General features: G+C 38.7%; 1 protein-coding gene across 2 annotated transcripts in view; it reads right to left on the reverse strand.

The window, feature by feature from the left end:
* LONP2 (lon peptidase 2, peroxisomal) overlaps positions 1-10,674 on the reverse strand; it is a 44,223-nt gene extending 33,549 nt beyond the window's left edge. The window contains exons 1-7 of one of the 2 annotated variants that reach the window (XM_075714888.1): positions 10,442-10,674; positions 9,282-9,516; positions 8,357-8,488; positions 6,902-7,024; positions 5,848-6,011; positions 5,039-5,133; positions 2,698-2,956 (exon numbers count right to left, since the gene is read on the reverse strand). In XM_075714888.1, coding sequence (XP_075571003.1) covers positions 2,698-2,956; positions 5,039-5,133; positions 5,848-6,011; positions 6,902-7,024; positions 8,357-8,488; positions 9,282-9,516; positions 10,442-10,674 — 1,241 coding nt within the window. The remainder of the gene's footprint in view (positions 1-2,697; positions 2,957-5,038; positions 5,134-5,847; positions 6,012-6,901; positions 7,025-8,356; positions 8,489-9,281; positions 9,517-10,441) is intronic. The other variant, XM_075714889.1, reaches the window with a different exon arrangement.
* Positions 10,675-15,184: the final 4,510 nt, after the last annotated feature.

Consider the following 15,184-nt stretch of genomic DNA (forward strand, 5'->3'; position numbering starts at 1 on the left):
TTTTAGACCACTTCTGTAATTCCTCTCTATGACTGCCACCAGATGCACAATATGGATTCACTTGACTCGGAATAACTTGAAGGATTTGTTCACACAAAGGGCATTACAGAGCAAGATCTACAGAAGAGCTGTAATTTTCATTTGATTAAATCTTGTTCTGAGAAGCAGAAAAGCTGAAAAAAACCCTGAAGCAGAATTAAGAAAACCAGTACACAACAGTTGGCTTTGATTTTACCTACAAAAAACTTGCAAAAGCAATCAGTTACATGGCACTCCTGGTACTAACTGCTCTAAAGTTTGTTTTTAAACTATACACTTGTTTGTTGAAGAGTAACCACATGATACTTTTGCTAATTCTAGATAGTATTTTCCTTTGCTGATGAAAAATAAACTGTCTGATCAAATACTACCCACCAGCTAATTCCAAGTAAATTTTTCAATACGAAATTTATAATGCTTAGCTTCTAACATGCATTAATAATTTAACAATGCCCTCAAAAATACTACGATGACAACCACAAACACCTGAATGTAAAAGTTTTTAAAAGCCTCATTATCACATGACTCTAGCTGCCTTTATTCTTTATCAGGTCTAAGCACAAGATAGAAAGCGAAACAAAAAAAAAAAAAAAAGGAATTACTGGCAATTGAGTAAGAGTTGATGACAGTTTTACTTTTATTCATAACGCCAATTTCACAGATGTGGTTTCCCTGTTACAAAGGCTTGAGTACTGCTCTGCCCTGGAAAAGTTACTTATGTCTCTAATGCTTAGTATTCCACAGCCTCTAGTGGTTTCAGTTCGAATAGCAACATGTTGTTTTTAGGATCCACACCATAAGTAATCTGAAACATCAAAATTCTTACTTATTAAACTGTGATTAATAACACAGTTTATGAATTACAGGAATAATACATAGTGAAGAAGGAGGACAGAGTTTAGCTTCTTTTTCCATTAGTGTGTAAGTAAACTGGTAAAAAGGCCAGCTATTACAAAGCTTTGCAAAACAATCACATATGCATGCACAGAGTCCTGTTATGCAGTAAAAAAACGCATCTGTAAATAAAAAAAATGTATCTACAAACCCCCCGTGGCTGCTGGGTATGTTGATGACCAAAAATACACTAAGAAAAAACTTACAGATGATTCTTTCAAGCTACAAACTCTAGGTAAGTGTCAAACACTACAAAACAAAACTCCTGCAAATTTGCCACAGAAGAATCTGCACAGGAATAATGCATGTTGCTCATTTTATCAGGTGTGCTGAACTAAAGGTTTACTAAAGAACTCTGAATTTTCAAGTAGTCAAAAAAAAAATCACTGTTTTGTCTCTTTTTCATCACTCATGTTCTGGTCTAGGAAGTGATCAATAGTATATTATACTCTAGGTTCCTAGAAATACATTATATTCCAGATTCCTCAAAGTTTATGCATATGTTCAGCACAAGATTTCCCAGTGAGTCTCCCACATTCCTTCCGGTTGGGACTGTGGGCTTCCACCACTTTAATGAATTCACACATGCAACTAGCTTACACAGTCAGAAGTCTGAAACCACAAAATGAACTTTTATTAGGACATTTCTTAGAAATCTTCATTAAAATTACATAGGGAAGTGATAAGAATACCAGGGTCCTCTTTATGCCTTGAAAACAAAAAGAAATTACAGAATAACCAGGGATTTAAGCAAGAATGATGGTGTATTCTGATGACTGAAAGTAGCAGCATAGCCACTGGGCAAAATTAAGTGCTACATGACATCAAAGGAACAACTGATAGCTTTAATTCATAATAATTTACTTACTGTTGTAAAGAGAAATTTTATTCAATAATGTGCCTTAAAAAAAAAAAAAAAACAACCGCATGGTTTTACAGATCTTTAGAACACTAACAAATTCATTATTCCAAATTTCCTACACTGCATGCAATAAGCATAAAATATATTTAATGGAACCAAAAATGCTGGACTGACATTTGGCAGTTACTTATCTACATTACCCATTCGTTATGGTTTTGGTTGCAAGGAAGGGGGAATGGACTAATATAAACAAATGGTTTAAAAGACTAAGAAGTAGATACATAAAGAGATGCAAGATCAAAAAAAAGTCCTGAGGAAAGTCACCCAAAAAATCTCCTTTGAAATCTTCCAGATTAAGTGTCCTTGTATAAACTTCCTGTTGAAATGGGAAAATAGTACACCAACAAGTTTGAGATACTAAGTAACTCCCTTGCTATCCTCTAGCAAGTTTTACGCATCACTCTCAGTTTTTACTCCTGTTTTAGCAACATGTATGGTTATAAAGTAATGCATTACTATCCATAGGCTATTTTGTATCTTTATGTCCCTCTTACATGTTGGACCTGATTTTTCTACTTTTTAAGAGTTTCCATTAGAGTTTCGACTGAATTTTACTTCAAAGCGCCAAAATGACTGAAGATGAAATTCCATTCTCCACTGTGACAAGAAAGGGCAGCAGCAGAAGTAAAGAATAAAGGCTATATCTCAACACTAAACATCCATTCCCATTACTAAAATTCTCTCCTGAATAATACCACTGAATACTAAGAAAATTCAGTTAATAACTACCATTGTTTGAAATAACCAAACTTTCTCTGTATTAACTAAACAATGAAAATAATCAATATAGTCTGTAACAAACAAAAGAAAAACTTGCAATTAGGAAAGGAAGAAGTAGTTACCTGTGGCCTCGAATATCAGACTGATCACAGACTCCTCCTAAAGCAATTCTGTGAAATTCACGACCCAAAGTCTTTGCAATTGATCTTCCAACACTAGTTTTACCAACTCCTGGGGGCCCCACAAAACAAAGAATGGGTCCTTTGAGGTTGTTTTTAAGCTGTCGGACAGCTAAGTACTCCAAAACCCTCTTCTTCAACTTCTCCATAGCATAATGATCATTATCCAAAAGAATTCGAGCTGCACGAATTTCAAGGCGATCTACCAATTATTGACAACAGAAAAGATATCAACATGTTTACCTTTAAAAATGGAAACAATTCATCCTACAATACAATAGGAAAAACACAAACATGTTCATCAGTGCAATCCCCCTGACACACACACATAACTTTCAGACAATGTTTTCCTAAAACAACGGTATTATAATCCTCCTTTAATAAGGAAATTAGACATCAGCTAGACAGATCACAGTACTGATAATGAAATTTAAAAAACCCCACCTTTTCACTGTGTCACAGATTGAAATCTGGTTCAAATGAACTTAGTATCTATTCTAGAACAGCGATTCAATGACATGCAAATTTTTCAGGATTTGCTTTCTTACAGAAATAAGTCTGATCCTGTAAGGTCTTCTCAAAAGACAAATTCATCCCTATGTCTTCATCATCTACTTATGATAAGAGTCTATAACTATCTCACAAACAGAGCAAGATCCTATTGACTTGAAGGGCAGGCTTTACTTGCTATGCAACACAAAGTGATTTGGCACTGTAAAAAATACCCGTGTGATACTAGGACTGGAAAAATTAATTTTGTGCAATTGCCACAATTTGAGATAAATGGTCAGGCCTCACCAATGGACATTAACTAATGCTCTACACAGAGCGGGAATTTCTGGCACAAAGCAGCTGTCTTCTCTGTTGCTCTACAACTTAAAGAAAGTAGGCAAGAAGCAGTGAAGTCTATCAACTCTGCACACACCCACCCTTCAACCTCTATGCGTTCCAGATGCAGGGCCCTCATACTGGTAAGTGCACTTATTTCACGGACAGACAACGGCGATTAAATTCTCATCATTGACTGTGTAAATTTTTGTAATCAACCACTGAACAAAAAATTCACTAATGATCATAATGTTCTATTTGATTTTCTATTTTTATATTAATGTGTATTTTTATTCGCTGTAGCTATGGTGTCCAAAGCATCACTCACATGAATGTGAATACAGATTTCGCAACTTTGCTTAAAGTAAATACTTCAAACTATGTGTGACATGGCATAATTTTACAAGATTAAAGAGCAACATTCACCAAAGAACCATTCTGCTAGGACATGAGTGCCAACAAATACTTCACTCATTTTAGGATTCTTTGAATAATACTGTAGAGATCTGCGAAGATCTGTAGGCAGATCTTTTTACAATTTAATGATTAAAGAAAATATTTACAAGACGACTTGTAAACAGCCAAGGCTCTAGTCCAAAATGACCAAAATTCATCACCACGCATACTAAGAAGGCGAAAGATAGACAAATGTCTCTGCTGGTGTGGTATATTAAATTTCTTTTTTGAATTGGGTTGTTTTAAATGCCATTCAAAAGCCTCATTCTTCAGTAGCTGCTAGAAGGAATTAAAATCCTTTTCTCCAGCAGTACACCTTCCAGAAAGTCATTTTGCTCACTTGAAATACCTGTGTGGGTCAGTAGGAAAAGTCACATTTGATTTTCTACTCTTTCCTTGCTCTCCATTTTTGTATACTGTTCCCAAATTAATACCATCACTCTCTGCTCACAGCTTTTGAAAACTGTGGTACAAAGCTGACATGATACTCAGTTTTTCTAGTGTACCTGAACTTGTAATTATTAAAATTAACTACAATCGTGCTTTTTCATCTTTTTCTTCCTTACCAAGCTTGATTAGCTTAAGACATACCAGAACCTTCTTCAGCAAGGTTAATGCTACAGAAATGTACAAAAGCTTTTTTGTCTGACATATAAAAAGTCATTAGCTGCTCTTGTCTTCATTATTTTATATGCATGCTAAGACAGATTGTAAGTAGTAACACCTTCCTTTTTCTGTGTAGATATTCCTAATACTTTTTAAATTCACATTCTTAGATGTACAGCTGAGCTACAGTATACAGATGTACAACAGGCTATTCAGTATACAGATATGACTTTAAGCCAGGCAGACTATACTTCAGTAACATGTTAATGACATTGATGATGAGACAATGAGACAAACATTTGCAAGAAAGAACTAAGTACATAGTGTTTACGTGACAGCTACTTGTCCTAAAATATGTGTGCAAGAGACAATCAACAATAATAGAAGGGTTTACCTTTTGTACTCTTGTTCCATGGCAATTCTACCATCAGTTCCAAGTAATTCCTTGTCAAAGCATATTCTGGCATTGACTGAGGCATCTTCTTTAATCTGGAAATACATGCACAGAATTCATAAGGCTACCAGGAATTAACTGTGAAGTAAGACTCTCCTGCACCACAAGATAGATATTTAGCAAAGCTTGAGGTCATCAGCATAACCTCTTACTTTCTGACAATTGTAATACTAAAAAAGCAAGTCACTATTCCATCAATTAGGAGATTGTCTTTGCATAATAATAGGTTATTTATAGCATACAAAGAGAAACAAACAAAAAAAGAGTTATTTCCCTATGCATATGTTGCATACACAATGCATGCACCACTACATACGCATCCTCACTGAAGATGAGGTTGTTAACCATCATGTCACCATGGATAGCACAGTTATCCCCTCACCAGAGAAAAACAGAGGAAAAAAGACTCAGAACTGGGTCAGCTTATTCATTAATTATTAACAGCTACAGTGTTAGTATTTTTTTTTTTTTGAGATCTTCACTTCATAGAGGCTTAGAGCTTACAGTTTAATCCTGTACTAATGCATAAATAGTATCTAGAAGACTTCATATTACTTTGTCATCACCTCTGATGTTCCAAAAAGATGAAATGATGAAATTTATAAGCAAAAACCAGAACTCTTCAATTTTAAAAAATAATTTCCAAAACACAACCAACACAAACATATCATCAAATAAGAAAAGGTTAATGCAAGATTTGTTTTAAAAAATAAAATAAGAGAAGAACCCACCATTTGAAAGTCTCCTACCTCTTTATTTCCTTAAGACAAACTTTAAGAGCTTGCTCTGACATACTGGATGTTCTAATCTTTTTTTCCAGCATGACAACATCATCATGATCTTCTTCTTCCTCCTCATCTTCTGCAGTGCTCGGAATGTGATTGATTCTTCTATTAGGACGAATAGCTACAACCTATGAAATGAAAACCAGCCAGAGAACAGTATCAGCTTTTGGTTTTTAAATGAGGTGTGTACTTTGGCTTTGAATGGAAACCATGAGAAGAACGTGCTGGGAGAGCCTCCTTCATAGAAGAATTGAGACGATTTTAATCCAATAAATAGCTTTATTGTTAAAAAAAAAAAAAAAAAGTGTTATCGGTACTACCTTAAAAAGTTACAGTCCTTATTTTACTGCATGTATTTCCTAAGTGCATTTATCATCTACCCTTAACTAGCAGACAACAGAAGACAAGAACAAAACTGAAAAGAGTTAGTTGTGGTTTTTTGGTCATTGCAGCGCACCGCATTAAGCAGAATAAGCCTAATGTTTACAAAATGGATAAGTCTTCTCTCTTACCTTTTTTCATTTCTCAATTACTTCCTGTTTACTAAACTGCATAAGTATGGTTAGATGCAGCAAAAGTCTAAGCTGCCCTAGTTTAGCAATCTACATTTTACAACACACAAGGTGTATTTCAAAATCATTCACCTGCAATGCCACTGGTAAAAGGTACACCTTTCACTGCACAGACCAAAACTCGGCAAGTGCATACCATGCAAATAAACTGGGCATCAAATGACTCTAAAGGAACCTGGGCATTTATTCAATGTCAGAAAGTGCTCATATTAAAAAAAAGAAAAAAAGCTTAGGCAGTTTAAAAAGAGTATTTTCTTTTTTAGGTATCTAAACAGCCAAAGTTGCCAGCTGGGTGTTCTCTGCAACTCCAGACTGACCATGAAACATTATGGCTATAGACTAAAACTTTGCACAGATTAAAATCATGAACATTAGCTAGCCTGTTTAAAAGTCTATCTGTATACTTATTTAGGATGTTTAAGCATCCCACATTTAAAGGTCCATACCCTTTTATCATCGTCCTGTTTGGGCTTTCTTGTTTTCTGAAGCAGCTTCAGGCCTTCAATCTGTCTAACAAGCAATGGTATAGTCATCTTGAACCGTTCTTCCAGCCTAACAGCATCTAAAATCTAAGAGCAAGGAGTTATAAGTAGTCAACAAGTTCACGCTGATGGAGCATCAGTTTGGGGGAGGGGAACACAGAGGGTACTGTTACTGTCTTTTCATCAGAGTTATAGAATAGGTGTTTTAAGAAAAAAGGTCGCAAGAAAAGCAATGAGAATACAGCACACAAAATCTAGCCTCAAGGGTCTGGGTGCCAAAACTTCAAAGCACTCCCAAATAGAAAAAAAGTCTTTTATCCTGTCTGTTTTTAAAGTGTCTTACTACTTCAGTCATGTCTTCTGTGGCAAACATCTATCAGCATTCTATTTTTCAATTACTGAGCCTCAGAAAAGAGCTAGCCCTCTAAGAAATTTACAGCATGATCTCCTTGGTTAAGCCAGAAAGAAACCACCTTATGCCTTAAGGGATTTTTTGGTTTGGTTTGGGGTTTTCTGTTTCTTTTGTTTGTTTTCTTCAAATTTTATACACTACTCCATTTTCATGTTTAATGATGTTATGTGGAAATGGGTAGAATCTGGCTCTTCTGTGTTTCCACAGCTTCTACTGGTTGCTCTTTTCTTTATCACTTCTAATGAAAGAAAGGACATGGTGAATTTAATGACTAACGTACCTTCCTCCAGCAGAGTATTCAGCTACAGTACACACCTTCACGTCAAATTACTGCATTGATTTCTATTTGTTGTTTGAAAGAACAGCTTTGAAAGAACCTAACTTATGCTTTCAATTCAAGGTTGAATGCGCAGCACTGGCAGTGACAAAAGAAAAGGAACAACAAAACTTCTGAACACAGCAAGCGCAGTAAGCATCAAGCCATAAGCGTCATTTTTGCATAAAGTTATTTTGACATACAATGCAAATTTAACCAGTGTCTCAGTGTTTAAAGAACGCCACACTTCAAGATGTTTTTAACAAGATTAAAAAAACAACCTGATTCTGAAGCTGTTGGTATTGAGAGATGTATAATGAACTGTCAACTGTGATAAGTAAGCAAGATTTCAACACAATTTGAAGAAAGAGTTATCATCTTTACCATGAAAAGGGGTTGTCCATGTTGTATTTCTTATTATTCAATAAAATGAACAGTTTCCAATGCTAACTAGATTCATTTACCTATTAGGCAACTTCTGACATACAGCTATATAAATGCTTCAAACAACAACATAAAAACTTTTTACAAGTATTCATGTTCAGTTGTAACACAAATACCTTCTCGCACAACATTATCACTGCACAGTCTCAACTGTAAGCAATTTCAAAATTACCTAAAAGTGATTAACTGTAAAAAAAAAAAAAAGCAAACACCTAACTCCCCTTAAAAAAGTTTAAGAACATAATACCTGAAGCTTCTCTTGGTTGGATGTACGGATGATAGAAGTCAGTATATCTGGCAAAGCTTCTCTAGGCAGATTGTCCAAAAGACGTCTCAGCTTTGCAACTGCAGGAACGGACATATCCAGCATCTCAACCAACTGTAAGGAACACGCGATGAACAATATGAATTCTGTGTTTCTTTTAAAATTATTTAAGCGAGTCTCTGACTTAAAAAGGACTGCATCTTTCAGCACAAAACATGTCTAGGTACCTGCCAAAAAGCTACTGAAATAAATTAAAAAGAAGTTCACAGAAGAGGCACTAACTTAGCATAGGGCAATCAAGACTTTGGGCTTTCTGCTTGTCCAAGAAGTTCAAAAATATCATCATAGTTTGAACCACATTTTTCAATGCCTACATTTCTTATTCCTCCCCCACACCCCGATTAAAAATTTTCCCAGTTATGTTAGCACTATGCTGACTCTTCTTCTATACATCCTTAAAACTCAAATTCCTTATGCCTGGGGACATCTGTTTATAATCAAGGCTCCAGAGGGATTTTTTTTCCCTTTAATTATTTAAAAAAATAACCCTCACAAAAAAAATCAATCTATTGTATGTATCACGAATTCTGGAAAAAATATTAAAAAGTATTCCTTTTACTAGAGTGTATTTATAGTATTGCTATATATGAAACAATACCAACTTATAACACTAACATACACAGTTAGACTCATCCTGCAATGAGCTGTATAGACACCCTGCAACTCCACAGAGAAACCTTAAGCTATAACAAAAATATTTATTTTGTAGCAGAAGTACTGAAACTCTACCAGTCACTGAAAAATACAAGAACTACAGAGAGAGAAGGGCAGAGAGGAAACAAACAAAACCCCCCAAATATATATATAAATATGTCGATATATTGTACATAGGATTAAAACAATTTACCTGCACTGCATACTTATAGAATTGCTCTGACAGCTCTCCAAGCTCCTCCTCAGATTTATGCTGATTAGTAAACTGCTCAAGACGATCTAATTGTTCAACTTCAGCAACAGGATACGGCTTCTCTTTCAGCAGCTGCAGGATCTGGAATCGGCAGAGGCCCGTCACCAGCAACGTATAATGCGGCTTGGGCCAGTTGCTACCAACCACCTGAACTGCCAAGGCAGCAGTGCCAATCCTAAAAGCAGATCAAATCTTCGTATTATTTGTCACCTTTCACGGCGCATTTTGTGTACCTCTTATCAAGAAGCAACCGAGCTATAGGTTGCAAGTGTTGTAGTTCTTTATCATGAAAGGCAATCAGATTATACAATTTCCTTTGTAACAGAGATTACAAAACCAAACCCTAAAACCTGAAAATGAACGAGCTAACTGAAAAACTAAGTAGGATAATACAGCACAGTCTAAATACAGATTTAGACACACAGTAAGTTTTTCCCAAACAGTTTAACCGATCTTGCTGTGGACAGGAACGCTGACATTTCTGCTTAAACTACGTGCATTGGAAGACCGAGCGTTTGTAATTTCCCGTTCTTCAGTGCAACCGTCGGCCTCATCCTGAACAAACGTTTCGGATCACACGTACCTGTTCCAGCACATTTAAACCAGAAGTTATTTCCTTGCGAAACCTTACCAAGTCCACTGATGTGATAAGGTTTTGAGCGTACGGGGTACAGCATGCTAGTTTTACTCATGCTTTATCCCACAGAAATACAGTTCATTTTGTGTGAACTAGGTCACTACGCTACTTATTAGGTGCGGAACGTTATCGTTGACACCTGCGACAGCCTTAATGCTCCTGGCCTGCCTTCTTTGATGGCGTTTTCCCCTTCCGCCTCGGTCTCCTCTTCCGAACGTCCCCTCCAGCCGTCAGTCGGGCGGCCCCGACACCGCGCACCCCCCCCCCCCCCCCCAGGGACGCTCTCCCGGTGCAGCGAGCAGAGTTTCCCCCGAGGCAGTCGCGGAGGCGACAACATGGCGAGCTCGCCCCGGGGCAGCACCGTCCCGGCCGGGGGGGCGGGGGCAGGTTCAGCGCGCCGGGGGACGCCGGCGCTCGGACAAGGGCGCCCGAGACCGCGAGGGAGAGCCGGGCCGGGCCGCACCTGTGCAGGGAGGGCAGGTCGTCGCAGTCGGAGGTGGGGTCGCTGGTGTTGGGGATGACGCCGATGATGGTGCTCCTCAGCGAGGTGCCCTTCAGCAGCCGGCTGCGCACCAGCTGCATGTTGCGCGGCGAGTCCACGCTCGTCCGCATGGTCGAGCCGGGCAGCAGGACGCCCTCGTGGGTAAGCAGCAGCGGGAGGCGGCTGGGGATCTGGATGGCGCTGCCCGCCGCCATGGCCGCCCGCTCCGCTCCCCCGCCGCGCCGCCCACACACCGGCGCGAGCGGGCAGCCCCGGCGCGCGGCTCCGCCCCCGCTACGGGCGCCGGGAAGGGACAGGCCGCGCCGCGCCGCGCCCGCCGCTGGGCCGGGCCTGCCCGCGCCGAGCCGGGCCCCGGCCTGTCCCTCGCCCAGGGGGACACGCTGCCGCGCCCGCCCTGCCTGGCCTCACGAGCGGGTAGAGCAAAGTAACTTCTAGCTGACTTCTAATCGTTCTCTTTTTTTTTTTTTTTCTTTTTCATTTTCTCTTTTAGAAGACAAAGCCCGCTGCGGGGCGCGGCCCGCGGAGCGCGCTGGGCCCCCGTTCCCCTGAACGCCGCTCCGGCTGCCGCGACCACCAGGTGTCAGGCCGGCACTTGCCATTTACGCAGGCTTTCCTTTAGCTGTGAAAAAGGAGAAGTTGCTGTGGGGTCGGACGTAGGGAGCGCGTAACAAATCTATCATTTGTTACACGGGATGGTTACTGAGTGAAATCTAGTTTTTGTTCGGTTTTACAAAAATCTGCCCTCGTGTACGTGTGCTCATGGCCAAAGGGATCGCGACCCTGTTCCTGCGAGCACAGGCGCTCTTCAGAGTGCCCCGGGCAAGGTGCCCCTGCCGGTGCTCCCCGCTCCCCAGCCCAAGCCAGGCAGGCTGCCTCTGGAGCCAGACCCTGGGAGCTCACGAATGCTGCGGGTGTTTTACTGCAGCAGAGTTATTTTCAGCAGAGCTGGAGGTACCAGCCAAGGTCACGGCTCACTGCGATCAGTAGATGCCTTTGCCCAGTCCTGCAAAAGCCTGTCCTGCAAAAGCCTGCCCAGGTGAAAGGGCTCTGAGCGCTCAGGGCCTATGGAGAGTTCAGAAGAACAAGCAGGTTTTAGAAACTTCCTTTTTTTTTTTTTTTTTTTTTTTCCCCCACTGCTGAAAAGAGGTCCAAATCAAGACTGCATGATGTAACAAACTACATTAGCCAACCCCTTGTTAATCACTGACTTGCACGATACATTTTGAACAAAGGTAATCCTGTACAGAGGGGAAATCTCAGTAGCAACTGCTTAATAAAACGGCAAACTGACAATTTGAAATGCACAAGTATAGCTACAGTAAAAAACTTGCTTAATCCTGCCATTTATTAATACCTTAATCCATTGGCCTACTGGAAAATGTCAAGGTAACAGGATATACGGAAATACTAACAATATATTTAAATGCAAGAAGTTATCACAGCTGAGAAAAACATCTTCTAAAGCAGCCGCTTCAGGTACCTTAGAAAGAAGCCGGAATTTAATACGCTATTCAACATGACATCTGGAAAACTTTAATACAAAAGGGCACATAACACAGGAACATGGAAAGTGCTTTGTGAGCTTCCTGATGTTAAACATAATTACTCTGTAAACATATGTTCAACACTCACAAATGTTTAAGCGTCTCTAACTATATTAGTTTGGAATGCAAACACAAACCAGACCTAAAGGTTAAACATTTGCTCATCACATTTATTGATGAATTTTTCAGCCTGAGTCTTTTCATTAAAAAGAGTCTTACCAATCTCATATGTTTATTCTCCACACTACCATTTTTCCCTTCCTCAGAGATGACTAGTCCCTGTCATCATTAAAAATAGTTTCTTAATTCATTCTGGAGCTGTATCAAAAAATCTCAATGAGTGCTTTTAAAAATCCTTCCCATTTCTACTGAACAACTCTTAATACCCAGGGCTATATTTCACTGCACGGACTAAGTGTGCAATACAATAGGGCCACATCCTGATTAGGATGCCTAGATAGTACTTGATCCCCCAAATTGTTTTTTGCTTAAATAACAACCAGATCACATTTGAGCAACAGCCTTTTGGAACTTTTTTCCTGGACTAGCTGAACATTTCTTGATACATGGAGAAACAGCCTAGCATTAAGTATTAAGAGAATTCTGTGCCTCCTAATCAGAGGATTGAAGATCAGAAGGGACAACTGCCATATGGTCTGGCCTCCTCTGACTCTCACCAGCAACTTCTGCATCAAGTCCACAGTGTCTGAGTTACCCTGTATCTCCTAAAGGCATTCAGCCTTGACTTAAAGACTTACTGTAACAGAGAATCTACCACCTCTACAGGTATGTTTTTCAATAGTTGATTATGTTGTTAAAATTTGCACCTTGCTTGTAATCTCAGTTTCCAGAGACTGACCTCTGTTGTATCTAACGGATTAAAGAGTTGCCTACTATGACAAAAATCTTTCCTCTGTGAACACAACCAATACTCCATGATCAAGTCACTGCTTAACTTCGAGCTTCTCTATTAGCCATATTTCTCATTTTTTTAATAAAATCTCAACCTCCTTAAAATATGGGTAGCCTATAACTAGTATTGCAGTACTCGTCTTGCTAATGTCATATAAAGGGAGTAATACTCTTTTTGTGTTTCCATTTAATATTCCCTTCTTATGAAATCAAGCCTGAAGCTTGTAGTCCTGGGTATCCACTTAAGTGGATTAAGTCCACTTCGCACAGTTTAAGTACTAATACTTTGGTATGGATGCAGCACAAACCTGACTGATGGAGACGGGTAGCAACGTGGTATGGTACAAGACGGTGAATACTATACCAGATGGTGTAGTGCACCTGTGATTCCCACCTAATAAATCTGTGCCCTGCAGAATCTTCTGCTTCCACTCTCTGAAGCTGGACTGACACAAAAACTCGACCTCATAGAATTTTCATTGACTGAAACAGATGGGCACTGCTTCAGATCAGCAAGGTACAAAACCACCTCCTTCACACTGAGCAGGTAAGTAGTCCCATTCATTCCATATTCAAAGACTGAAAGGGTAGCAATGCTCTTCCTGAGCTTGTTGACAAGATCATACTAATCATTTTGCAATTATGTTCTTCTGCAAGACATATTTCTTCAAAAAATAAAGCAATTCACAGATGTCTTTATTTTATACCTGTAAAACTCACATAACTTTTTCCTCTCTTCCCCACCTCTGCTCTATTTCTTCCATTTACATGAACATGAGAGAATTCAGTATCTCTGAAAGAGAAGACCAAGATACTTCACAATGAAGACTTGAGATTAATATGTGTTGCTGAAGAATTGTACCCCAAGTATACAGTGTATCAGAACAATAACGAAAAGAACTCAGGATTCTTAATCCAGAATTCACTACTTTGAATACACCTAATCATTCCCCTTGCATCATATATATACCTCATTATATATAGTGTTCCCAATTGTAGGCCTTAGGAATCTACACCATCGTGGGTTTTGTACTGAAGAACAAGATGATAGATAAATAGAAAATTTAGCCTCTCACAATTCTTGCTGTTAACTTTCACAAACACTAGATTGACTTTCATACAAGTGAAGACTTTTTAGTTCATATTAATGCTGTAGCTTGGAATTGCATAAAATGATTGTCTAAATTAACCTAACTTGACCTAACCTTTAAACTAATTACACAAAGAAATTACTACAGTACAACTGTATATAAAAGCATTTGCCTCAAGATTTATGGCCAATAGAAAAGATATTTTCCATTTCCATAAAATATTCAAGTTAACTGCTTGAAACGCACCTGACATTTTAAGTTTTACACCATATAATCATGATTTGTACTATAAATGAAAATATATTTAAATTGAAATATTGAATATTTTGAAATAAATATATTCTACAGAAAATGCTAAATGAAAATTCAAAATTGAAACAGTGATATCAAAATTCAGCTTCTTTTCTCCAGGATCATGATTCTTTGAGTTTTAATAGGCAGGTATAGATGCCTATGCCCACCTACCAAGTACTCCTGGATTCCTCTCTCAGTCCTTATCTAGGTTGTTTGGCACCAGACAGCCAAACAACAAACAGAACAAGAGAGAGAGCAGCTCAGCTGGAGCACCAAGCAGGCAAATTCAGAAGCTGGCTGATGTCAAATGCAACCGGTAAGGGCTGAATTCTCCCTACTTTTTCCCAGTAGGAGACCAATAGGATCTCTCTCTGCTGCCTGGCCACTGCTTCTGCCCATATTCATATCAGTGCAATGCCTTTGAAATCTTCAACATTGCTAAATGTTGTAGAAGAGCTTCAAAATTTATTAGGACATGATGGTTGGGAAAATTAGACAGATAACATAATATATGCTAACTAATGTTCCTTTAAAAAACTGATAGCTTCTTTCTTCTTATTAAGCTACTTTATACTTCTCGAAATTTGCATTGTAAAGTACTAAAAACGTTCAATTGAAAAAGATCACCTCTACATCTACCTATTTTCATTTGAAGTACATTCTTATTATTTTGCACCCAATGTTAATGTTTGGAAATAATATTATCATTACTTTAGAGGGGAAGTAATTTAATACAAAGACAGAAAATACAATTATAGCAAATATTATTCTTACAGATGCACAGGAATTTTAAAACGGTTTGCATTTTGATTGGTTTAACTGAGACTGTGCATCTTTGATGTGCTACAGGTTTTAGAGTTGCT

Source organism: Pelecanus crispus, chromosome 8 (genome assembly GCF_030463565.1).
Source record: "Pelecanus crispus isolate bPelCri1 chromosome 8, bPelCri1.pri, whole genome shotgun sequence".
Classification (NCBI taxonomy): domain Eukaryota; kingdom Metazoa; phylum Chordata; class Aves; order Pelecaniformes; family Pelecanidae; genus Pelecanus; species Pelecanus crispus.